The sequence below is a fragment of the Schistocerca nitens genome, chromosome 7, assembly GCF_023898315.1.
Source record: "Schistocerca nitens isolate TAMUIC-IGC-003100 chromosome 7, iqSchNite1.1, whole genome shotgun sequence".
Classification (NCBI taxonomy): domain Eukaryota; kingdom Metazoa; phylum Arthropoda; class Insecta; order Orthoptera; family Acrididae; genus Schistocerca; species Schistocerca nitens.
The window spans coordinates 108,232,500-108,257,904 of record NC_064620.1 but is presented as its reverse complement, the minus strand read 5'-3'; the positions used below and the strand labels follow the sequence as shown (position 1 = coordinate 108,257,904).

General features: G+C 41.1%; 1 protein-coding gene across 1 annotated transcript in view; it reads left to right on the top strand.

Annotated features, from left to right (window-relative positions):
• Positions 1-25,405, top strand: part of LOC126195027 (dipeptidase 1-like) — a 397,993-nt gene that overhangs the window by 94,307 nt on the left and 278,281 nt on the right. Inside the window, exon 4 of the mRNA XM_049933467.1 lies at positions 19,928-20,060. Within this exon, the coding sequence (XP_049789424.1) occupies positions 19,928-20,060 (133 nt within the window). The remainder of the gene's footprint in view (positions 1-19,927; positions 20,061-25,405) is intronic.

The window sequence follows — 25,405 nt, the reverse complement described above, 5'->3', positions numbered from 1 at the left end:
AGCTGAAAGAGCCAGAAATGCAAGAGAAGTTTATTTAATTTGAAAATACTTCAAGAAATTAGTATAAAAGGTTAGCAGACACATCAAATCAACACCTCTTTAGTAGTATTCGTATTTGCGAAAAGCGTGATATTTCTAAAAGAGAGTGTGTATCACGCAAACTATAAATGCAGAATAAGGGAAAAGGAAATAAGTTAGAAACGAAGACATAAATATTTTCAAAACGCACCTTTTACTCAACGGCGGGCATACATTATTAACGACACTTCCTGAATTATTAAAATTTTTTCCCTGGTGTGAATTAGAGACATAAACCTTCTTAAATTTTGATTGCGAGATTTAATCCGTAAGGGACTTTACCAATTATTTCTGTACCAGCAATGGAACTCCTACGAAGCGTATGTGTCAACTCGATTTAAATGTTTGCAACAAAGCAGGTTTAGTTTAAGACAGCATTCACGTGCTTCACGTTACATTTAGGAGGAGAACATTTTGATCCAGGCTGCTTCTTTTAAGTAATACGTATTACAGTGAAAGATACTTGAAATTCAGTGTCGAAAACTGGTGGTTTCTAATGAAACTGACTATTAAGATGTGTTTAAATACGAGGTAGTCCTTATGGAAACTTTCGTAAACTATATTTCAAAATAGACAGTAACAGATCAAAAGTTCTTAACGGTTCAGTGACTCGTCATTTCCCAGTGAATCGAAAATCGTTCGACACCAGACAGAGAAAAAAATGTGCTGGACTCTAAATGAAAGATCCCGAACCGAGGTTCAGAGTTAATGCAGAAAACGCGCTTTCAAGAGGGTCGTTTCCGTAAATCAGTCCAGGTGATTGGAGTGAGACCTTTAATCAAGCTCTTGCTCGGCTCTTACCACCGCCTATCCTCCCGCAGACCATAAGTTCGGAAAAGTTACTTCGTTGATGATCATCTCGTTACCTAAGAGCAAAACTGTCCTGCAGATCCCCGGGACTCATTTGCTTATTGGAAAGTGTTTTCATACACGTCAGTTACTAACGTATTCCGTATATTATTTGCATGATTTTTATCGAAATGATGTAAAACGAGTCGGTTTACCAACAAAATACAAATGACTGGTAGGTGAGCATAGCTGCATGCTGTGAATTATGGATTACAAAGTAGCAGACTGTCCAGTATTTAACTACTATCAGCGTATTACTTTTCAATACTATTCATGTAGCTTGGTCCTTTTCCTTTTCAAGCTACAAATACTACTAGTTTTTAACTAAAAATTCGTCCTTGGAGTAGATGAGTTGTCAAGAAGAAACAATTTTAGGCTAGAACTGAAAACTCCTTTGCTACCATCCAGACAAGTAATCCATGTCTTTTAGGGTTGCATACTGAAATCCTCTCTGATCTGCTGTCAGCTTTACTATTGAATAATAAGCTCATCATTTTCTTCTAGTTTAGTATTTATGAACATAGTTATTTCATTCAACATTTTATCTCTTTCATTAGGGTATATATGTCTATTATCACGTATTCATCACCTTTACTAGGACCGATCTTGACGAAATTCTGCTTTGCAGAACGTCTCAGATGTTGCAAACCAAAGAGAACGTATAATGTGTTTGCAAACATACTTCCCTGGCTACAAATATTCACATTAGTAGAAGAATCCTTCCACGTTATGTCAACAGTAGTAATTTGAGTTAATACCGTCCGTACTCTACGTGCATTACCTTGACAACTACAAAGAATAATTTGGTCGAAGTTAATATGTTTATATTTCGACCACTAATGTAAAGGTTGATTCAGTGGAGTTCTCGATTCCTGTCCCTAAGCAACTTTCATCTCTTTTTCAACATAACTGCTGGTTTCTAGACTAGCAATATTCTAATGTCTACGATAGACCTGCTACTATTTTCTTTTCTTACACCATCCTTTCTACAAGAACATTTTTTCTGTGACACCTGACGTCGTAATGTGTGACCAACTGCTCCCACTTTTCAAATCATCTTACTGATTATTTGCAAGACTAGATGAATAATTATTCACTTGTAACATAGCACTCCAAAGGCTACTTATTGTTTCTTTAGTGTTTTTCCCACTGTCCACATTTCGCGCTAGTATATGGATTAGCTCCAGCAGCACTCTATGTAAATCTCTTGTTGGTTTCAAGATTTATAAGCTGCTTCCATTTGTTGAAAGTATTTGATCATTGCTACCACATCTTTCATGATGTCTCGTCCACAGCTATGATGCTCCTTAGAGACCAGTACGCATCCATCTCTTCAAGAATCTCTTACACAAGTCTAACATTTAGCAGTGCAACATTTCTCACGTCTGTGCACACCATTACTTCCATTTTCGTGTAGTTAATGTACATATTAAATTCATAACGCAGCATTTAATCCATCTCATTAAGTATTCGACTACACACAGTTCTTGTTCACTTTCGGCGACCATTGCCATATCATAAATAAACCATTTAACTTTTATTTGTACAGTTCAAGGCAAACAACTCTCATATCTACATAATCTTTTACTTACCACATTGTCACTTATACCTATAAATTACACTGAAGTGGACAAAATCATTATACAGCGATATGAACACATACAGATGGTGCTAATATCGCGTACACATGATATAAAAGTGCAGTGTATTGGCGGAACTGTTATATGTACTCATGTGATTCACATGAAAAGGTTTCCGACGTGATTATGGCCCGCACGACGGAAATTAACAAACGTTGAAAGCACAATGGTAGTTGGAGCTAGACGCATGGAACAGTCCAAATCGGTAATCGTTAGGGAATTCAATATTCCGAGATACACAGTGTCAAGAGTGTGCGGAAAGTAGCAAATTACGAGTATTACCTCTTACCTATGACAACACAGTGCTAATGGACAAGCAACACTGCATGAAATAACCGCAGAAACCAATGTAAGGGCGTACTTGCAAATTATTCGTTAGCACAGTGCGGCAAAATTTGGTGTTAGTGGGCTATGGTAACAGAAAACAGACGTGAGTGCCGTTGGTAACAGCACGACATCGTCTGCTGCACTTATATTGGGCTTGTGACCATATCCGTTGGATCCTAGACGACTGGAAAACCGTGGCATGGTCATATGACTCAAGATCTAAGTTAGTAAGAAACGACGGTAGGATTCGAGCGTGGCGGAGATCCTACAAAGCCAATGATCGAACTGTGAATAAGGCATTGTACGTTTTACAAGATAACGGTGGCTCCATAATGGTGTGGGCTGCGTTTACGAAAAATGGTTCTCTGGTCCATCTGAACCTATCATTGACTGGATATTGTTATGTTAGGCTACTTGGAAACCGTTTTCTGTCATTCGTGGAAATCATGTTTAAAAATAATGAATTTTTATGGATAACAGTGAGCCTTGTCACCGGGCCTCAATGGTTCACGATTGTTTGAAGGACATTCTGGACTGGTTTAGCCACCAAGATCGTCCGACGTGAACCCCATAGAACATTTATTGGATATAATCGGGAGGTCAGTTCGTGCACAAAATCCTGCAACGGCAACACTTTCACAATAATGGACGGCTAGACACGTCGCCTAGGTATAGCGTCTTTGATTAGTAATAAAAAGGACCTCGGTCCCAGGTTTGAGCCCCGCCACTGCTTAAATTATGAAAAAATCTCCAGTAATGCTGGACGATGATTTCTGGCATAAGAAGTCACTCTTATTCTGCCAAAGAGGGCGGACAGAGGTTCAGGGCATTCTCTTGCCATTGGGGTGGGAAATTGCCCCTAAAGGCGAAATAATCAGCAATGATCAACTGCCTGAGGATGCAGAAGGCAATGGAAGGCACTGCATTAAAGACACATAACGTGTATCCACAGGACATGTAGCAAGTAATTCAGAAACGTGTCATGACGATCTCTTCATTGGCTAAAGATTTCGGTATAGTCATCCATGCGGATCTCCGTTAGAGGACTGCCAAGGGGAAGATTACCATGAGAAGAAAACTTAAGAATCAATGAAAGGGTAACGTTCTACACGTCCGGCGGGGGGGGGGGGGGGGGGAGGAAGGAATGTCAGAAGTTTGATGATGTCAGGGAAGCTAGAAAGTCTGGAAAATGAAATGCTAAGGCTCAATTTAGATATTGTGAGGGTCCGTGAAGTGAAGTGGTATAGCGGGAGTAGGATTGGATATGAACGGGAACGTAGGGATGAGAGTAGGTTACAGTGAACAGTTCAGTGATAGGGTTGCTTTCACCAGAATCGACAGCAAATCAACACCGTCAGCGATAGTTCAGTATACGTGCCGATGTCGCAAGCAGAGGAAGAGATAGAGAAAGTATGTGAGAATAATTAAAGGATAATTCATTGCGTAAATATAGACGAAAATCTAACAATCCTGGAGAACTGGAATGCGGTTGTAGGGGAAGGAGTAGAATAAAGGTCAGTGAAGAAAAGGTCTAGATGGCGATGGTACTTTATTAAAATGACCGTTTTGACCTATGCTTAGGCCATCGTCAGATAACACCCTCAGCTGAAGTTGACGATGCTTACAGCAGACAGTTGATCTCAGTCACTGTGAGCACTTTGAGCCGTTTCAGCGACGAGGTCAACTGTCTGTTGTACGCATCGTCAACTTCAGCTGAAGCTGCCTTGCATCGGTGAGGAAGGGGATATATGGAAAACACTGAAAAGAAGAAGGGATGGGATGGTAGGACATCTCTTAAGACATCAGGAAATAGCTTCCATGGTACTAGAGGGAGGTGAGGGAAATGTGAAGGAAGACCCAGGTTGGAATACATCCAGCAGGTAGTTGAGGACGTATGATATTCCTCTCTACTTCATCGAAATAAGCTCGGTATTATGAAATAGTGCAATGTAATGACAACACGTTGGGTGCCAGAATGTTTTGAATAAAGTAATGAGATCAGACATTTATTATTATGCACAGATCATAAATAAAAATGTTTTTAGGGCCTATTTCCACCTGCCGTAAGCATGACTCAAAAATTAGGTATTTAGAGGAGAGATTAACCTTCTTTTCATCATTTCGTGGAATCCACAGTGTATGAAGGCTGTCGTCCTCCAACGATTCTGTCACAGCCGTTGGCCTTTATCTCCTCACTTCTGTGTACTCGTGGCTATACGGGCGACACTCAGAGTAGCTTAGCTCTAAAGCTGCTTCCTTGATAGCTTTCCATGTGACACTGCCACGCGACGGTCAGCGTAATGCTGTTATCCCGGTCAAAACTGCTTTCGTTGCCTTCGGATGCTCATGTCTGCAGCGATTACACTGTGGAAGCGGAATATTTGAAGTTAGAGATGAGTTAGCAGTTGAATGTTCGTAGATCCAATAACTAAAAGAAAGGGAATATCATCTGATGTGGAAAGAAAACTGTCGGTATCGAAAATGTCAGTAGAAGTTCGGGTGAATACAGGAATAAGACTAGAACTGTGAAAATTATGTACAAAACAGACTGATATTCCCTAGAATGCAACGTCAGAATGGCCAGTGTGAAACAGCACGCGAATCTCCAATGAACCAGAAGAACCTCCTGAATGACACCTTGAAACGCGTCGCTTACAACTAAATCCATCTTGATTCTTCTCTAGAATGCTCCTACTCAGGAGTATTGTTCTTCGATCTCACTCTTGCTCTTCCCATCGTATCGTGTTGTCGTTGGTGGGCAGCTGAATTTTCAGTGTTAACGATTGAACAACGGACACTTGGTAACTCTATACCGACAGCCTTGGTTAGTGTGCCAACTCTAAGTTTCATGTCGAATAATACTTGCACGTCAGACCACATGAAGCGTGCCATTCACACCGCATTCCCATCGTAGTCTCGAGTGTGTCATTGCCTGTCGGAAGTTCCCTAGGAGTTGCATGTGTTCAGGTCATTTTCCTGCATTCCTGAAGTGCCATGAAGGCTGCAGCTTAACAGCAAGCCAGTTTGTTTCTAAGAAAGGCCTCTAAGTCCCCTCCGTAAGTATCTCGGTGCTCAGGAACTTGTTGGCTTTCCTCAGCTGTCAGTCGGTTTTAAAACAGGACGTCCCTTTCAAAGCGAGTCGCAACATCTGTAAATAGTACAAAATAGCCTTATTTTCTGTCTACAGATCGCTGCGCTTTTTATCATTTCACGATCGGTTTCAGGCTATATCGCCCATCTTCTGATCATTTCTCGTAATTAAAGGGTAACCAGTCTTAATGGAACTATAAGTTTCATTCCATAATGATAGTGAAACATATAATTGTGTTAATACTGGTTGCTCTGTAACTACGAGAAATGATCTGAAGATGGACGATGTTGTCCGAAACCTTTTATGAAATAAAATAAACAGCGACCGGCAGGCGGTAATGAGCCAATTTTGAACGAGCAAGGATCGTGGAACACTGTGAAATGTATATTCAGTTTTGATAAACTTGTTAACTATACCCACCCTTTTTCTGTAATTTTCGGGGAAGTCTCATGATTACAAGTTACAGCTTAGTTGGAACTCTCTTCCTCAGAACGTCGGGCTGCGAATTATTACACTATGCTGCCTTTCTTTCCAAAATCTGTACTATATTATTAACGGCAGTGTTAAAAACTGCTTTTCATATGCACTTGCTTCTCAAGAATAAAACTGATCCTCTTCTAATCTGCTTTCAATTTTTCATCCTATTTATAGAAAACGTACCAATGTTACACTAGACTGGTGTGCAACACAATTTTCACATCTCTCTGAAGTACTGCTGCACAACCAGAATAACGTTACAATGTTGAACAAATTAAATTTGTCGGTTGTTCGGCATTTTGATATTCAGTGGGGCTAGATTTATTAACCTCATTTTGTTGCAATTCGTTTCATACCGACAGTCAATGTCGGCAACAGTTGAATCAAACGCCAGTCCGGACTATATTCTTTATAGTGTTTTATACACATATAATTCACTTCCAGAGAAGAAAGTTATAGGATCGCTCTTTCCGTTGTCAGTTCAGTAACTAAACATATAGGTGGAATGAACCAATTGCGGATGTGCTATCAAATAACGTAGGTGAGCTTGGTTTCTGTGAGGAAATGCTCGCTGTTTGCTTCTAGATCACCCAAGTGGTACGAGGTTTGTCGCCATGTTGTTCGTTATTCTCACTGCACTTTATTACAGGGATGGCTTTTATTGTTGGCGGTCTGTTACATATCCACTCTTCAGACAGATTGGTTTAAAAAATATATATAAAACTGTGTGCCGGCCTGGGACTCGAACCTCGGAACATGCGTTTGAGTGCAAGTCCTCTACAGTCTGAGCTATCCAAGCATGATTCAAGACCTGTCCAAATAGCTTTACTCCTTCCATATCCTCTTTATTATTTGTATAAAACTGATTTTACAATATTAAAAAGTGTTAAATCGCACAATGTTCGTAAGTTAAAAGTGGGGAGGTTTTATTCATATTTCATTAAACTATAAAAGCAGGATTTTTAATGTTCTGGACTCTGTAAATTTATGTTTAGGGTTTTCTAGGGAGAGAATTTGGTGAAGTGGTGGGATGGAAAAGTAAGAACTGGAAACTAAAGTGTTGTACAGAACAGAGTGGGATATGACACATTCCTTGAGACGGGAAGGCTATTGTGATTAAATCGATGGGCAGACTCAGATCATATCAACTACATACACCACTGGTGTGTAAGCAGTGTATGACCCAATCTGCAACAAAGGTAAACGATTGCAAATCAGTCGAATTTCATGCAATGGGCTAATGGGATATTTAGAAATATCACAGTAGCTAAGACCATTAAGAAAAGGATTTGCGACTTATCATGAAGGCGACGAATGAGGCAATGAGGCCGGCTGGGGTGGCTGAGCGGTTCTAGGCGCTACAGTCTGGAACCGTGCGACCGCTACGGTGGCAGGTTCGAATCCTGCCTCGGGCATGGATGTGTGTGAGTCCTTAGGTTAGTTAGGTTGAAGTAGTTCTAAGTTCTAGGGGACTGATGATTTCAGAAGTTAAGTCCCATAGTGCTCAGAGTCATTTGAAACTTTTTGCGGCAATGAGGGGCGATACAATAATTGCTTTAAGCGAATAGATTCTTTGAAACCATTTTAGAACATTTACAGAGCAGCTGGCTTGCGTGCATTACAATTGACACGATCTAGCGAGCCTGCCACACGCTACGCCGAAAATTACACTGTGTGAGGGTTTTGGTATGCTAGCTAGGCTGTCTTACTCTCTGCTAACCAACACTCAAGTGTATCGCCTATGGAGCAAACGGTGGATTTTACTGTGTTTGAGAAGAGCTTAACACAATCGCGCCCTGTGGGCCAAGCCGACCGGCTGGCTGTTGTTCTGCGTGCCTCCCACACGGAAGACTCCGCAAGTGCGCCGCGTATCTGGACACCTGGGCCAAGGAAGGACAACAGCATCCTCTTTATTGCCCAGTTGCGTTGCTGGTCAGCGCCACAGGCAAATGCATGTTAATCGGTTCCATGTCCATCATGGCACAACATTCTTTACCAGAAATTGGAGGATGAAGGCCACATAGAAATGCTAGTTAATAAATTTAGATTTTCAGTGGAAAAACAGAGCAGCTCAAACCACTTGAGAAACGTTAAAATGGCTCTGAGTACTATGCGACTTAACTTCTGAGGTCACCAGTCCCCTAGAACTTAGAACTGCTTAAACCTAAGGATATCCCACACATCCATGCCCGAGGCAGGATTCGAACCTGCGACCGTAGCGGTCGTGGTGTTCCTGACTGTAGCACCTTGAACCGCTTGGCCATACTTGAGAATCCATGCATATTGAGAAAGTGTATGTATGTATGTATATATGTATGTATGTTTGTTCCACATCTGCTTCTAAATCACTGGATAAATTTTAGCCAAACTCTGTCCACACTTTACTTACAGTCTTGAAAGAACCAGTGTGGTGGTAAGAATCACCTACCTCTAAAAGGGGTGGGAGTAAAAAAACGCGAAGCGTACAACGTGCAAGTAAAAGGACTAGGTTCATTCATTATTTGACAATGAAAGCATTTGGTGACTGCAACAAACGATACACGTAATTTCAAACCTGTAAGATATTTTTTCTCGCTCACACCTCCTTCAGCATCAGGTATGATCTATTCATTTCTTACTTTTTTACTAACAATTATATTCGCAACGCAGTTTCCTGACAGTGTTCACATATGCCACTGAATGAATTCAGCAAAATTATATCGTTGTGCCACATATAGTTCAGGAGAAATGAAGCCATAAACAACAAGGTAAGTGAAAACTAAACTGTAGGGTGGAATTTCCTAACGATGGAGGTGAAATACAGTATATGTACAAGTATGTCTGAAATGTATATTAAATATGTGTTGCATGTATGCGACCTCTGCCTATGTGGTCAAAGTTGCAGATAGAAAGCTCCTTCTAAGGCCCCAGATCGATTTCAACCAAACATCATACCTACTTACAGTCTGGAAGGAAGTACTGTGAAGGTAAGAATCAGCAACTTCCTATTGGGGTGGGAGTGATAACGTGGAGAAGGAAAGGCGGAGGAAGAGATGGACAGAGATGTGGGATATGGACACAGATATGTGGGAGGAGGAGATGGACAGAGAGAGAGGGAGAAGGAAATGAACAGAAAAATGGAAGAAGAGGTGGTGGAGAAAGAGATGAAGAGGAGGAAATTGACAGAGAAAAGTAAAGGGAGATGTACAGAGAGAGATGGGGAAGAAGATGTGGACAGAGAAAGGAATGAGTGAGAGAGGAAGATATGGACAGAGAGACGAGGATGAGGAGATGGACAGAGAAGGGCGAGGGAGTGAGGAGGAGATAGAGACAACAGGAGGAGATGGACTTAGAGGAAGGAGGAGGAGATGACAGATGGGGAAAGAGCAAATGAACAAAGAGAAAAGGAGGAGCTATCGACGAAGATATGGACAAAGGGAGATGGACAGAGAGCTGGGGTGGAAGACATAGACGGTGGACGGGAGAAGGAGGTAGGCAGAGAGGAGGGCGAGGAGATGGACAGTGAGAGGGGTGGGAGGGTAAGGTCTAATAGAACTGCAGCGCAGTTACTCAGTTAGTACTCTATTGAGGAATGTGATCCTAAGATAAAATGTAAATCCTTGCTAAATTTGGATTTTATGTGTTTCATTTAAAAGTGACACTATAAACCTTGTTCATATTTGACTAATAAAAGTATTTATTTTAATTTAAGCATTTCTTAGGTATCAAAATTTGATGTTGGCTGTCCTACACTAAGTTTAATGAAGCGGAATTGCATAACGTTCTGTGATCTGCTCAGGGAAACAAGATGGTCAGCGAAGTGGCGTTTAGTTCACCTCCCTTCTCTAAGAAGCGATTCAGACTCTCTTCCATTGTTGTTCTCCCAGGGGTTTAGCCAGAAATCACGAATAATTCAAATAGAATGTGGGGCACGCGCTAGTTTATTTTTCGCAGACTCTGTTGTAGCATGATACCAATAATTAAAATTTAATTCTTGCGTCATTCCATTGGTGTACTCCATAGGATGATCGGGATTATCTACAGTTTGTCCACTGTAACATAGGTAGCTTGTCTATTGCTACAACTAGCGGAAAAAAATTGGGACAGTGGATTTACATGTTCTCAGTTAGCTACGACACAATGCAGTTGAAAATAGAAGGAACTGTAACGTATTTGTTGGGTGAGGCACTGCGTCATATATATGCGTTCAGTCTGTAACAGATTTTGAATCAGGGAGGAGGACCTCCTTGGTGACCCTCAGGGTGTGCCTATTTCGCTGCCGACTTTGGAATGCAAAAGGCTGCTCGTCACATCAGCTACACGTAAACGCAAAATACGAGCAATGACATCAGTAGTGCAAGAGGGAGTCAGTCCTATTTATACACCAGCTTCGTGAGCTCTCCTAGTTTCCAACATCAGAGAATGTACCGGGTGACCAAAGAGTCAGTACAAATTTGAAAACTTAATAAATCACGGAATACTGTAGATAGAGAGGTAAAAATTGACACACATGCTTGGAATGACATGGGGTTTTATTAGAACGAAAAAAATGTTCACGAAATGTCCGACAGATGGCGCTGGACGGCAAAACGTCAGTGACTGCGCATGACAATCGTGTATAAAAGGAGCTGTAATGAGAGAGATAATCAGCCATCAGTTTCTCGTGTGTGTGCCATCGTGTTTGTGTTTAGTGTTCGCCGTCACCCTCTTACGTTCACCTGTTCCGTCGAAGTCGTCACTGTTTGTGCGCCGTACCGACAGTTTTTAGTGTGTTTTTCGTCGAGTGTGAACGGCTTCGCGTTTTTTGTATTCTGTGTCTACTGTTATTTTGCCCGCCACTTTGTTCAGTCTTTATGTGTCATCTTTATATTCTTCTCGTTGTCAACTCTGAGGCTGAAGAGCAGTGTAGGATGCTGCTGGCAGCCCACCTGATGTACAGGTGTTAAAATCACAATAAAGGGAAAAAGGAGAGAATCAGATGCGACAGCAGTCGCAGCACGTTGACGTTACCTGAAAAGTCGCTTTTAGTGAAGCTGTATTATCAGAATGGGGAATGTGCTAGTTCGGCGTTACGATCCTATCGCCATAGGAAGGGGATTCGAACGGGTAAAGGTCCGTTGTCAAATGCAGCTGTGGCGAGAACGATTTCGAAGATCGAAGCCACGGGTTGTTTAGACGATAGACCCCGTAGTGGCCGACCGAGCACAAGGCGTAATGCTGCTGAGACAGTTCAGGAAGAAATAGAGACTGTAGCGGGTTCGTCTACGCACGGTGAAGTCAGCGCTCGTGCAGTCGCACGTCGCACCAGCATTCCATAAACTACTGTTTGATTGGCACTGAGGCGTACCCTCCGATGCCATCCGTACAAAATCCATCGGTATCATGAACTGTTATCTGGCGATTTAGTGAATCGGAGGGCATTTACGGTGTGAGCGTTTCAAAAGATGGCGGAAGATGGCGATTGGTTGAGTAACGTGTTGTGGACCGATGAAGCTCATTTCACGCTCCGAGGGTCTGTCAAGGCCCACTACTGCAGAATTTGGGCTACCGAAAATCCTAGAACTGTCGCACAAACTCGATTTCACGACGATAAAGTCACGGTATGGGTTGATTTTACCACATCTACCGTTATCGGGCCTTTTTTCTTCGAGGAAATGCGTGATTCTGGTTTTGTAACTGCTACCGTGACGGGTGAGAGGTACGCCGATATGTTACAGAATCGCATCATCCCCAGCCTGGCTGATAAATACCTGCTGGAAAGTACGATGTTTATGCAGGTTGGCGCTCCACCCCATATTGCTAGACGCGTGAAAGATCTCTTGCGCGCGTCGTTTGGTGATGATCGTGCGCTTAGCCGCCACTTTCGTCATGCTTGGCCTCCCAGGTCTCCAGACCTCAGTCCGTGCGATTATTGGCTTTGGGGTTACCTGAAGTCGCATGTGTATCGTGATCGACCGACATCTCTAGGGATGCTGAAAGGCAACATCCGACGCCAATGCCTCACCATAACTCCGGACATGCTTTACAGTGCTGTTCACAACATTATTCCTCGACTACAGCTATTGTTGAGGAATATGGTGGACATATTGAGCATTTACTGTAAAGAACATCATCTTTGCTTTGCCTTACTTTGTTATGCTAATTATTGCCAATCTGATCAGATGAAGCGCCATCTGTCGGACATTGTTTGAACTTTTGTATTTGTTCGGTTCTAATAAAATCCCATGTCATTCCAAGCATGTGTGTCAATTTGTACCTCCCTATCTACATTATTCCGTGATTTATTCAGTTTTCAAATTTTTACTGACTTTTTGATCACCCGGTACATTCGGAGCACAGCATTATATGATAGCGAATCACAGACTGTGGGAAAACCGAAAAAGAAGAGAATCGAAGCGTTTGAGATGTTTTCTTATAGAAGGCTGTTGAACATTAGGTGAACTGAGAAGGAATGAGGAGGAATTTCACAAAACGGCATGAAATGGAACATATGGAAATCATTAACTATAACACCTTTGGTGCTAGAGGGAGCTGTAGAGTGTAAAAGCTGAAGGGAAAGACAGAGGATGGAGAGAATCCAACAAATTATTGAGGAAGATGCGTGTGAGTACCGTTCAGAAATGAGGAGGTTGATGCAAAAAAGTAATTCGTGGCTCCCTCATCAAACCAGTCATATGGCTGATGAATCGAAAAGAAAAGAAAAAGTACTGTCGGTGCACTCGACGTCTTGCATCATTCTAAAGTAGCCAGAATAGTTGCTTGTTCTCACCACAATATTTGCTCATAAACTGTGTGATCGGGCTCTACATTCACAAAGAGCAGCAGTATTGTCGGGATTTAAACTCGTCTCACGTCCCTGTAGGATAGTATTTTTTCACAACCACTCTTCTTACGCAGGATTACATTCCTTGTAGGCACATTGGTCGGTCTGCATCCTTACAACACCGAGTCTGACAGCATTATTGACTGTGTGGTCTTGACCCACTAAAAAAGATAGTTGTTTTCTGCCATTCTGCCACGCCTCCACGATAACCCATCCGCAGATTCCATTAAGCTGAATGGCACATTAATACTCTAAATAAAAAATATAAAACTTTTTCTTAATTTTTTTAAATTTTACTACTCACGCTTAAAAATTGTACGTTGTGGGAGATTATGTTTCGTTTACTTAGCTATAACAATGAAATCCTACACCGAGCTGGAATGGTATCGTGCTATATCCGGTTCATAAATTGTTATCAAGAAAATTTTCTTTCATATGAAATGCTAATGAGATAAAACATTGCTGTGTCTTCCATAAACTATGTCCACACCACGCCAAAGATCTCTGTGACTCCGGCTTGTGACATTTGAATAAGACCACTAAAATTAAATGACCGGGCCACCTATCAGGAAAATCGTCGAATTTCTTGAACTTAATATCGAAAATTGCAGGTGTTTCTTCAAGTATTCAGTACGATTAAGTGCCGGTGAAGTTTACTGAAATCTATCCCATAAAACCTCGTCTGTAACATAGCTCATCTGTCTCAACATATTTCTGATATTAAGTCGTGACCGGGTCTGCATAAATAACACATACGACTTTTAATAACACTTTGCTTTCAAATTATAGTTTCAAGATACAACTAAATTAATTCATTAATGAACAGTAGTCAGAATCAAATCACAAAGGAACCCGATACGAATGAGAATGCGAATGCTAATGAAAGAGTCTACATTCTTTCCTCACTTATATATCAATTGTGAAAAACATTCTCGTGACTTTCAAATGGTTCAAATGGTTCTAAGCACTATGGGACTTAACAGCTGAGGTCATAAGTCCCCTAGGACGTCCAATATGTGTGTGGTTCTCAGAATCCATCACTTTACCTTAGACTGCCCGGTTCCCGATGAAAGACCGTCCACAGGTCACACATAGAATCACACACATCCATGACCCCGGGTTCCCGGGTTCGATTCCCGGCGGGGTCAGGGATTTTCTCTGCCTCGTGATGACTAGGTGTTGTGTGCTGTCCTTAGTTAGGTTTAAGTAGTTCTAAGTTCTCGGGGACTGATGACCATAGATGTTAAGTCCCATAGTGCTCAGAGCCATTTTTTGAACATCCATGCCCGAGGCAGGGTTCGAACCTGCGACCGTAGCAGTAGCGCGGTTCCGGACTGAAGCGCCTATAACCACTCGGCCACAGCGGCTGGCTCTCGTGACGTATTGACGTAGTTTTTATTGACTCAGCGATTTAGTTTCTTCTTGCTCTTACATAATCCGAGCCACTGTACTTGAACAACCTATTTTGTAAGTAACTAAGAAATCATAAAAACTACATAAAATCTCTTAAATTTAAGAATAGAGGCGCCACAACATCACTGCCACGATGAAGATCAGTGGTGGAGGACCAAATCGCCACTTGGCACCAATTGTCTATCATCAACACGCTCCAAAGCGACCGGTGTTTTCTCTTAAGGAACTATTATTTTGTCCAGCGAGTTCATACACAGCACTGCATTTGCATTGGTACAGGAAACTCAATAGCGAATTACAAAATAGGCCTCTAACACGCGAAGCGTAGATCTGAATGTAAGAAATTGCTTCATTGAACTGCCCGACGAAGAGGGAGATGTACTCTGCGGCGCTTTTATTCCAGAAAGCGAGCCTGCGGCGCGTGAATATGAGATGCAAAGTGGGCGAGGCTCGTGCTGGCCGGGGCGGACAAGACAGCCGACAGCGCGAGGCGCTCCGGAGGAGACGTTTCGGCCCGCCACCCTGCAGCCACCATCAGGCACGCTCCGCGGATCTGCGAAAAAATACTCGAGTTGCGCATTCATTTTCCTCTTCCTCCGCCGGCCGCGCTAACAAGGCGACGTGCGCAAGTCGGGCAAAGATAAGGGGGAGCAAATGCGTCTTTGATAAATAAGTCATGGCTGCGGCCGGGATCCCGGTAATGCCTGCCGGCAGAGTGCCGGCAGATACATAAAACATCCGCCGAGGCCAGGAATCGTCCGCACGCCCCAGCTCAGCGCGAGGGACCACTGAGCCGTCTCCGCTCTGTGTGTGCGAAAAATCCCCGGCCTTTCCTTTTTCACTTTGTCCGAAGCAAGAGTTTCTTCTAACGAGCAACAAGTAAAGGTCACTCAAGTGTTAAATCCGCCTGTCCGAGTTAGCGTTGGTCATATGACCTCTACACTTTGTAACTTTAAGCTCCGTAGAAGGGAGGGTAAGTATGGCTCTTAGTCGTTGCCCTCTTACATATGGAAATTAGACATCCAGGTGTTCAGCTGTTTCGTCTTCACAAAGCTTACCCCCATCGTTTCCACCTATTTCCATCCTTGTTTTGGATCCTAATTCAGGATTTCCCTCCGTGATGAACCATCTAAAAAAAAAAAAAGTTTAAAATTGCTCTGACCACTATGGGACTTAACATCTGAGGTCATCAGCCCCTAGAACTTAGAACTACTTAAACCTAACTAACCGAAATACTCCCATGCCCGAGGCAGGATTCGAACCTGCGACGTAGCGGTCGCGCGGTTACAGACTGGAGCGCCTACAACCGCTCGACCACAGGCCCTAGAAAGCGTGTGCGCCCGTGGGCTCTCCCTCTCTGACGGAATAGGGCCCAATCGTTCCCCAATTGAGCAATGTACAATGCTTGTTCTTTCAATTGAACAAATTTTAGAAAATTCCTTCTGAATCAATTTTAGATGACAGAAATCATTGGAAACCATGAAACAAAGAATATATATTACTTTTCTGTCTGGTATTTGCCAGCTCAACGAACTGCAGACGCTAAATACACGAACAGAAAAACCCCATAGTCAATAGTTCCGTTTAGAACTTGGAACCGTACATTACCTTACCACAGAACGGTTCTGGACATCAGATATTTTAGTATACATATTATCAGTCTGACCTAAGATCAGAGAAGAAAAATATTAATATCCTAGATGTTTGATGATAGAAGATAGGAGATGATGTAAGGAGGTGAATTATCTCCTTCCATAGTTACAGTGCATATCATCAACATGAGTTAATCGTAGTCTATATATCTGCCAGAGGTATGGAATTTATTATAAAAGCTCATTATATTGCGATTTATCTCTGCATTGTTCCTAACAAAAATTATCTTATTTCTTTTGTTGATTCTTGAAGATGTTAGATGTTGATACAGTTTCGAATCAGTATTTTATTCCTTCGTTAACTAATGCAAAACTTATGTAGTACATTATAAGGTTGCCCAATACAGATTTGACTGCAGCTAACTGCACTAGGTAATATGTAATTTTATCCATTATGACACATATTATCATCATCTTCAGTATCCCACATCAAATTTCATCACAAAAAATTCAGATATGTCATAAAATTTATGTACATATACATGTACTGGTCTTCTCACATACAACTGACTCATAACTTGACTATCTCGCTACTGTATAAAGTGCGTGCTTAAATAATCATGTCTACACAGTATACATTTAAATTGGGCTTTTACTCAATACCACACGTAATTAACATAACGACACTTTTAAATGTAGCAAGTATTTTATTTTTATTTGTTCTACGTTGACTAGTATGCTTTAAAAGTTAAGAATACATAGTATTCAAGTTTGTAAAAATTAGTTTGACTAGTGTTCTTGTCTCAGGCAATATTCTAACCCTTTTTACTGAAAACCGCATAATGTTAATAAAATGCAACAAATACCAAATTAATAAAATTTACTGAGGTACATATTTAATAGAATTATATTTTCGCAAGAAAATAAAAATCCACATTATAACAAAACTGTCTGGTTCCGTAGCAATGCCCCATTTCGATATATTAATAAAGAAGTATATGTCCTGTAAATAGTCTGTCAGCACATTACAAACATATTTATATGTGCTTTTCGAGTGTATGTTGTCAATGTTGCCTGAAACCTCCTTACTCACATGTAGAATTTGTAATTTCTACCGACTTAAAACAAAATATGTAATTGTAATTTATGGTTTTGAATTGATGTTCCTAAGAATGAGAGCTTATGACAAAAAGTACTGCTTTTGTTTAACTTTCATACAAGGATTAATCATAAAGTTCTAATTAACACTAGAAAAGGTAGTCAGTCAGTCATATTATTCTAAGTACATATTTCCAGTCCTGCTACACACTGAAATCCCTGTGCCACAGTACTATAGTATGCTGCAAGAGGATCCAGAACAAAATGATGAGGCCTATTGACGAAACAGAGATGGGCTGTGATATGTTGTTTTAGTTCCTTTAGCAGTGTGCAGTGGTAGTATGACGCAGAGATTTCGGTGTATACTAGGACTACAGACATTTACAAAGACGAAAATAAATAACTAAATTTCTACAGAAGCATGCCAGCAAACAAACAAAAAATTAATTATTTAATTTCAATTTTTCATTGTGTTAGTTAAACGTCTAAGACTACTCCTCGACTATAACAAATTGACAACTTTTCAGAGAACTAAAAAGTAAAGATAGTATACTCCAACTACATAAATAACAACATGTACTCCTTGTCCAGCCAAAAACCACTTTGTATACAAATGTGACAAGTTTATTGTATTTGATTAACTAGCAGATCACACTAATTACATCAAAACATATAATAGATCGAGTTTAACTAAAAGTTCAGCATCTTATAAAATGAAGTCTATTCTCACATACACAAGAGGGGCAATTAATACATAAAGATACGTAAGCAAATGCAAAAGATATCGCAATTGTTAAGAGAACCTAGGGAAAGAAAATGTCAACTGCAAAAGGACTCCATGAAAGAGAACTGAAACGGTGCTGGACTAACCAAAACGTTTCTAAAAGTTTTTATGGATATGTAACAATGACAAATTGATAAGAGAAACAAATAGAAATAGTAACGATGCGAAAAAACGGAGCATAATAGCAGAGACCATATTTCATCAGTTAAAACATGTATGACACATCAATTAATAATGGAGAGAAAATTACACAAGTGTTTCTAGACCTTTTTACGGAAATACAGATAGAGAGTAATGAAAATAAGAAAATAATGGAAGCTGTATCAAATAAGGAATAGACATTCATTAATGTTGTAAAGAAAACGTGAGCATAAGGATATTTCATTGAATTTTCTCATGTTGAGAGATCAGAAGGAGCGATCTCTTTTACTCGGTAAAAACTTTCTAAAGAAAAGATCGCTTATATATTTTTTTTATTTGCAAAAACCGGTTTCGATGGACTGTGGTGCCATTTTCAGGTCTTCAAGACTTTTTGTTATAAAATGTGTTCATTTTGAGATGGTTCTGCACGCCACATCTTTTATAACAAAAGATGTTGAAGATCTGAAGATGTAGCAAAGTCTGTCGAAATCGGTTGTTTGTAAATAAAGAAATGTTTAAGCTGTCTTGCCTTTTGAAAGTTTTTGCAAGTACAAAGATGTAATAGGTCCTCAATATCAATAATTAAAACTGGAGTGAATGCAGCTCACAAGAAGCTTGCAAAATTATTTACAGACCGTTCTGGAAGAAACTGAATAATTCTGTAATTATTCTCCTTCCCAAGAAAGGAGGCATACAAAACAAAAATTATAGACCTATCCGATTTCACTCCCAAGATACATGATATTCACTACAGGCATTTCCAACTGTACAAAACATTAAGTTTTCATCAAGCAAAGGAGCAAATTGGATTTATAAATTTGTACAGTACAACATGCCATAAGAAAGTTCTACAAGAGGTTTTAGAATGAAAAAAACGAGTACCAGTTACCATTTAACAGGGATTCATAAATTTTGGAATGCTCTTTACTCAGCCTCAGCAAAAAATATATTAACTGCCCAAGAGGAACAAAGTATTGATTAAACTTACGTTGGTATATGGAAGGATGCGTCAATTAATGGTATAGTTTTCATTAGATTTCATCTGCATGGTGAGAAATTCAGAATTGAAGGAAGAATTAGGCAGCGATATGCCATATCATCAAAAGTCTTCTCAACAAACCTGTGGGTATTTGTCATGTTCCTAAACAAGTAAAGCAAAAAAGAAATATTAGACAAAAATCACTTTCCTACTGACGTGTGTCTCTTGTGCATATGTCCTTCAACATATAGCGGAAAAATGTAACAGAGAAACTTTGAAAGCCTAAGAAAAGCAGTTATAACAGAAATAATACAATCTAAAATCAACATTTCGAAACTAAAGTAGCACAAGGGACCAGTGATCGAGTATTCCTCAAGAAAAATTTTATATGAAGTAACACTTTTTTCCAGTTTTTATTTGTTGTTGACTATTATTATAGCTATATGTTTTTTTTTCATTGTCCTTGATTTGTATATAATATTCTGACTCGAGAAATAAGAACAAAACACAAAATCATATGTTCAGGTTGTTTCACTTAAGCTTCTCGCCATCTCGCAGACGTATCATCGCAGGATTAATTAGACAATGCCTGCCGACATAACTATGATTTTGATATTTGCAGTTCAACGACATAGCTATGATTTTGATAATTGCAGTTCTGGGTTGCGTATGTGCCGTGCTCCTCCCAGTACAAGGACGCCGTGGAGATGACTATGCAGCAAGTGGACGTCATCAAACGCTTCGTGGATATGTACCCGAAAGACATGCAGCTGGTGTACACTGCCGATGGTAAGTTTACGGTTCATCTTATCTCTTCGAAGTTATTTGCGCACAGAGGTCACTGAACACTCGAAACAGGATCACACAGTGTCATTGTAGTAGCCACGGCTTTCCTAATTAGAAATTCAGTATTCCTTTATACAACGTCTAAATTTTGTTTAGTCCACATTTTTGTATTCTACATTTCTCTGTAAACAGTTGCAGAGTGTATTGTACCACAGTCTAAGGTGCTACTCTTCCCGTTGGTGTCTATCTTCAAACGTCTGCTCGTTCACATTTCTCACAGTATCAGTGAGACTCTTCCGTGAACCGAACTAACCTGCTCTTCTTTGTACACATTGAGTATTTTCTATTAGTCGAAACTGAAATGTATGATATTCTATAATGCGTACTGTACTGTGTGTGAAATCTTATAGACATAACTGCTAAAGTCATCAGTCCCTAAGCTCACACACTACTTAACCTAAACTATCCTAAGGACAAACACACACACCCATGCCCGAGGGAGGACTCGAACCTCCGCCGGGACCAGCCGCACAGTCCATGAGTGGAACGCCTAAGACCGCTCGGTTAATCCCGCGCGGCTATTCTATAATGCGCCCCACGAAAGTTTAGAGAGTGATCTCCTGTGTAGACTGGTTGTACACTCATAATCAAAAGAAAAAAATAACATTTTGAAGAACTAGAGACAGGACGTTCAGATTCACCGGACATGTACGTTATTACGTTCTGCAGAAATGTTTAGCATTTGAACTATGTTGGCCCTAGGGTTCAAGATCAGCATTGACTTCGCGGTGCAACACAACCTACCGGAAAAATGTGCCTGCGGCTCTCGTTGTCGCTATAAACCGAAGGTAATGAATGAGTGTAACTTGAGCTGATGTGCAGGATGCCTAGGCGTATGCGCGAACCGTACCGTCAGATGAGAGAGTTTGAAAGAGGGACGAAGCGCTTCGGCAGTGCAACTGGTGTGTACAGAATAGTTCACGGAAGGCCGTAGAACACGACGAGATGGATCAGGACGCACAACCCACGCCATCCCCCGAGAAAACTGACACCTAATCCTAATGGCATTTCAGGAGCAATCTGCGTCCTCCTTGGCTCCGGTACAACAGTGCAACAAATCGTACACTACCAGGAGTGAAAGTCCGTCGGTGTTTATTACGGCATGGGATACGTTAGCGTCGTCCACTCCTACGCCTGCCATTAAGTGCAGAAACATGCTAGACGTCAATGGTGAACGGAACGACGTCACTGGGGTGGCATCAGATAGTGTTTTAGGACGAATACAGGTCCTCTTTGTTTGAAAATGATGGCCGTATTTTGGTTCACCACAGACAGGGGAAGCGACATCAAAGAGACTGCATTGATATAAGATGTAAAGCACCAACTCAAGGCCTTATGGTGTCGTCGCGGTATTGGGTAAATTATAAATCACACCGGGTCTGTGTCCGGGGCACAGTGAGCAGTGTGATCTACGTGCATGACATCCTGCGACTCGAGACCCTACCCTTTCTGCACAACACTCCAGACGCCATTTTCGGCAAGACAATGCATGACCCCATGTTCAAGCCTGAACACGTGCCTTCTTGGTGTCAGCCTTTTGCCCTGTCCCACCAGATCACCAGACTTGTCGCCAATCGAAAATGTGTGGGATATGGTGAAATGACGAGTGGCGTGCTGTGACGCGATGCCACCCACCTCCGATGAATATTGGAACCAGGTGAATGCCGTATGGATGGCTATACCAAATGACACCATTCGTGCCTTATATGGTTCGATGTAGTGATGAAGAGTATGCTGAAGTTCAAGACATTAGTCAGGAAGAATCAATACGCAAAGAAGTGGGATACGGAAGTACTAAGGAATGACGAGATGCGTTTGAAGTTCTCTAACGCTATAGATACAGCAATAAGGAATAGCGACAGTTGAAGAGGAATGGACATCTCTAAAAAGGGCCATCACAGAAATTGGGAAGGAAAACATAGGTACAAAGAAGGTAGCTGCGAAGAAACCATGGGTAACAGAAGAAATACTTCAGTTGATTGATGAAAGGAGGAAGTACAAACAAGTTCCGGGAAAATCAGGAATACAGAAATACAAGTCGCTGAGGAATGAAATAAATAGGAAGTGCAGGGAAGCTAAGACGAAATGGCTGCAGGAAAAATGTGAAGACATCGAAAAAGATATGATTGTCGGAAGGACGGACTCAGCATACAGGAAAGTCAAAACAACCTTTGGTGACATTAAAAGCAACGGTGGTAACATTAAGAGTGCAACGGGAATTCCACTGTTAAATGCAGAGGAGAGAGCAGATAGGTGGAAAGAATACATTGATAGCCTCTATGAGGGTGAAGATTTGTCTGATGTGATAGAAGAAGAAACAGGAGTCGATTTAGAAGAGATAGGGGATCCAGTATTAGAATCGGAATTTAAAAGAGTTTTGGAGGGCTTACGGTCAAATAAGGCAGAAGGGATGGATAACATTCCATCAGAATTTCTAAAATCGTTGGGGGAAGTGACAACAAAACGACTATTCACGTTGGTGTGTAGAATATATGAGTCTGGCGACATAACATCTGACTTTCGGAAAAGCATCATCCACACAATTTCGAAGGCGGCAAGAGCTGACAAGTGCGAGAATTATAGCACAATCAGCTTAACAGCTCATGCATCGAAGCTGCTTACAAGAATAATATACAGAAGAATGGAAAAGAAAATTGAGAATGCGCTAGGTGACGATCAGTTTGGCTTTAGGAAAAGTAAAGGGACGAGTGAGGCAATTCTGACGTTACGGCTAATAATGGAAGCAAAGGTAAAGAACAATCAAGACACTTTCATAGGATTTGTCGACTTGGAAAAAGCGTTCGACAATATAAAATGGTACAAGCTGTTCGAGATTCTGAAAAAAAGTAGGGGTAAGCTATAGGGAGAGACGGGTCGTATACAATATGTACAACAACCAAGAGGGAATAATAAGAGTGGATGATCAAGAACGAAGTGCTCGTATTAAGAAGGGTGTAAGACAAGGCTGTAGCCTTTCGCCCCTATTCTTCAATCTGTACATCGAGGAAGCAATGATGGAAATAAAAGAAAGGTTCAGGAGTGGAATTAAAATACAAGGGGAAAGGATATCAATGATACGATTCGCTGATGACATTGCTATCCTGAGTGAAAGTGAAGAAGAATTAAATGATCTGCTGAACGGAATGAACAGTCTAATGAGTACACAGTATAGTTTGAGAGTAAATCGGAGAAAGACGAAGGTAATGAGAAGTAGTAGAAATGAGAACAGCGAGAAACTTAACATCAGGATTGATGGTCACGAAGTCAATGAAGTTAAGTAATTCTGCAACCTAGGCAGTAAAATAACCAATGACGGACGGAGCAAGGAGGACCTCAAAAGCAGACTCGCTATGGCAAAAAAGGCATTTCTGGCCAAGAGTAGTCTACTAATATCAAATACCGGCTTTAATTTGAGGAAGAAATTTCTGAGGATGTACGTCTGGAGTACAGTATTGTATGGTAGTGGAACATGGACTGTGGGAAAACCGGAAGAGAAGAGAATCGAAGCATTTGAGATGTGGTGCTATAGACGAATGTTGAAAATTAGGTGGACTGATAAGGTAAGGAATGAGGAGGCTCTACGCAGAATCGGAGAGGAAAGGAATATGTGGAAAACACTGATAAGGAGAAGGGACAGAATGATAGGTTATCTGCTAAGACATGAGGGAACGACTTCCTTGGTACTAGAGGGAGCTGTAGAGGGCAAAAACTGTAGAGGAAGATAGAGATTGGAATACGTCAAGCAAATAATTGAGGACGTAGGTTGCAAGTGCTACTCTGAGATGAAGAGGTTAGCACAGGAAAGGAATTCGTGGCGGGCCGCATCAAACCAGTCAGTAGACTGATGAACAAAAAAAAAAAAAAAGGTTCAATGCTCTCCCGCATGAACAAGTTACCAGGGCCCCAGACCCTGTCCGTATTAGGTAACATCACACTTGCTGAACCGAGGTGACTACAATGTTAATCGTTTCTGCAGAACATACCAATGTACATGTCCTCCAAATACGAACGTCCTATCTCGTTCAAGGTGCTCTATTTTTCCTTAACATGAATGTACTGCCCCAGTTTTCTACGAATGAACTGAAATCTGCCATCTTATTTGCCTACGGTTAAGATTCTGTGATGTTTTCATTCCTTATCCCCAAAAATCGATAGAATCAGGTATTCTTACAAGAATTCTTTGATAATGTAGCTATCCGACATCGCAGCACATTTAAACCAAACTGCCAGTTTCACACTAATTCAAAATTCTTACCTAGATCTAAAATGAATCCTTGTGCAAAATATTCAGAGAGCTCTTCATAAAATAGGTAACTGCATCATTTACAGAAAGCCCAAGGTTACTATTAATATTGTGTGAGAGGCATGAACAGCAAGGATCCCAACACACATACTTGGAGCACGCCTCAAGTTACTTCTACATCTGTCGGTGAGTCTCCAGCGAAGATAAAAAGCCTCACCCTCTCTGCCAAGAAGTCCTCAGTCCAGCCACAAATTTCGCTTTATGATTCCACTTTTCTCAACAAGTAATGGCGTGGTACCGACTCAAATGCTTTTCGAATATCAAGCAGTACTGCATCTACCCGGTTGCTTTGACCCATGGCTTTCAGGATCCCATGTCAGCACAGCACGTTGGTTCTCGCATGTCTAGAGTTTCTGTAATTTGTGCTGGTTAGCATTGGAGAGGCGATGCTCATCATTGTATTTGATGATAGTTATATGGATCATTTGTGCTCGCGTTAAACAGGTGTGATCTCTACATCCTTCCAGCTACTGCGAACGGTTTTTCGTTCGATCCGCTTTACGATATGTTACGTTTCCGCAAATTTTGTATAGAATCTGACAGCGATTCCATCTCCAGCTAGTTTTAGGTGTTCTCAACGCCAGTATCACTAACATCTACGTCGTCCATCTCTCCAGTGGTTCGCGAATTAAACTAGGGCAGTACTCCTGGGTCCTTCTTCGCAAAGGGACATTTAAAAATGAAGTCCAGCATTTCTGCTTATGATTCACAACCCCAAATTTCAAATTCTGGCATCTACGAGTATCTAGAGTGTAACTTTAGCCCCACCAACAGCCCTTACATCTGGCCAGAATATCTTTGGTTTACAGAAAGGTTTTTCAACAGAAAATTCCTTATATGCTTACACCAATCAAATTTTGAATGATCTGAATAACCGAACACCACCCATTGGGATTTTTTGTGATCTCTCAAAGGCTTTTCATTGTGTAAATCATGAAATTCTGCTAGACAAGCTCAAGTATTGTGGCATGAGTGGTACATTTCA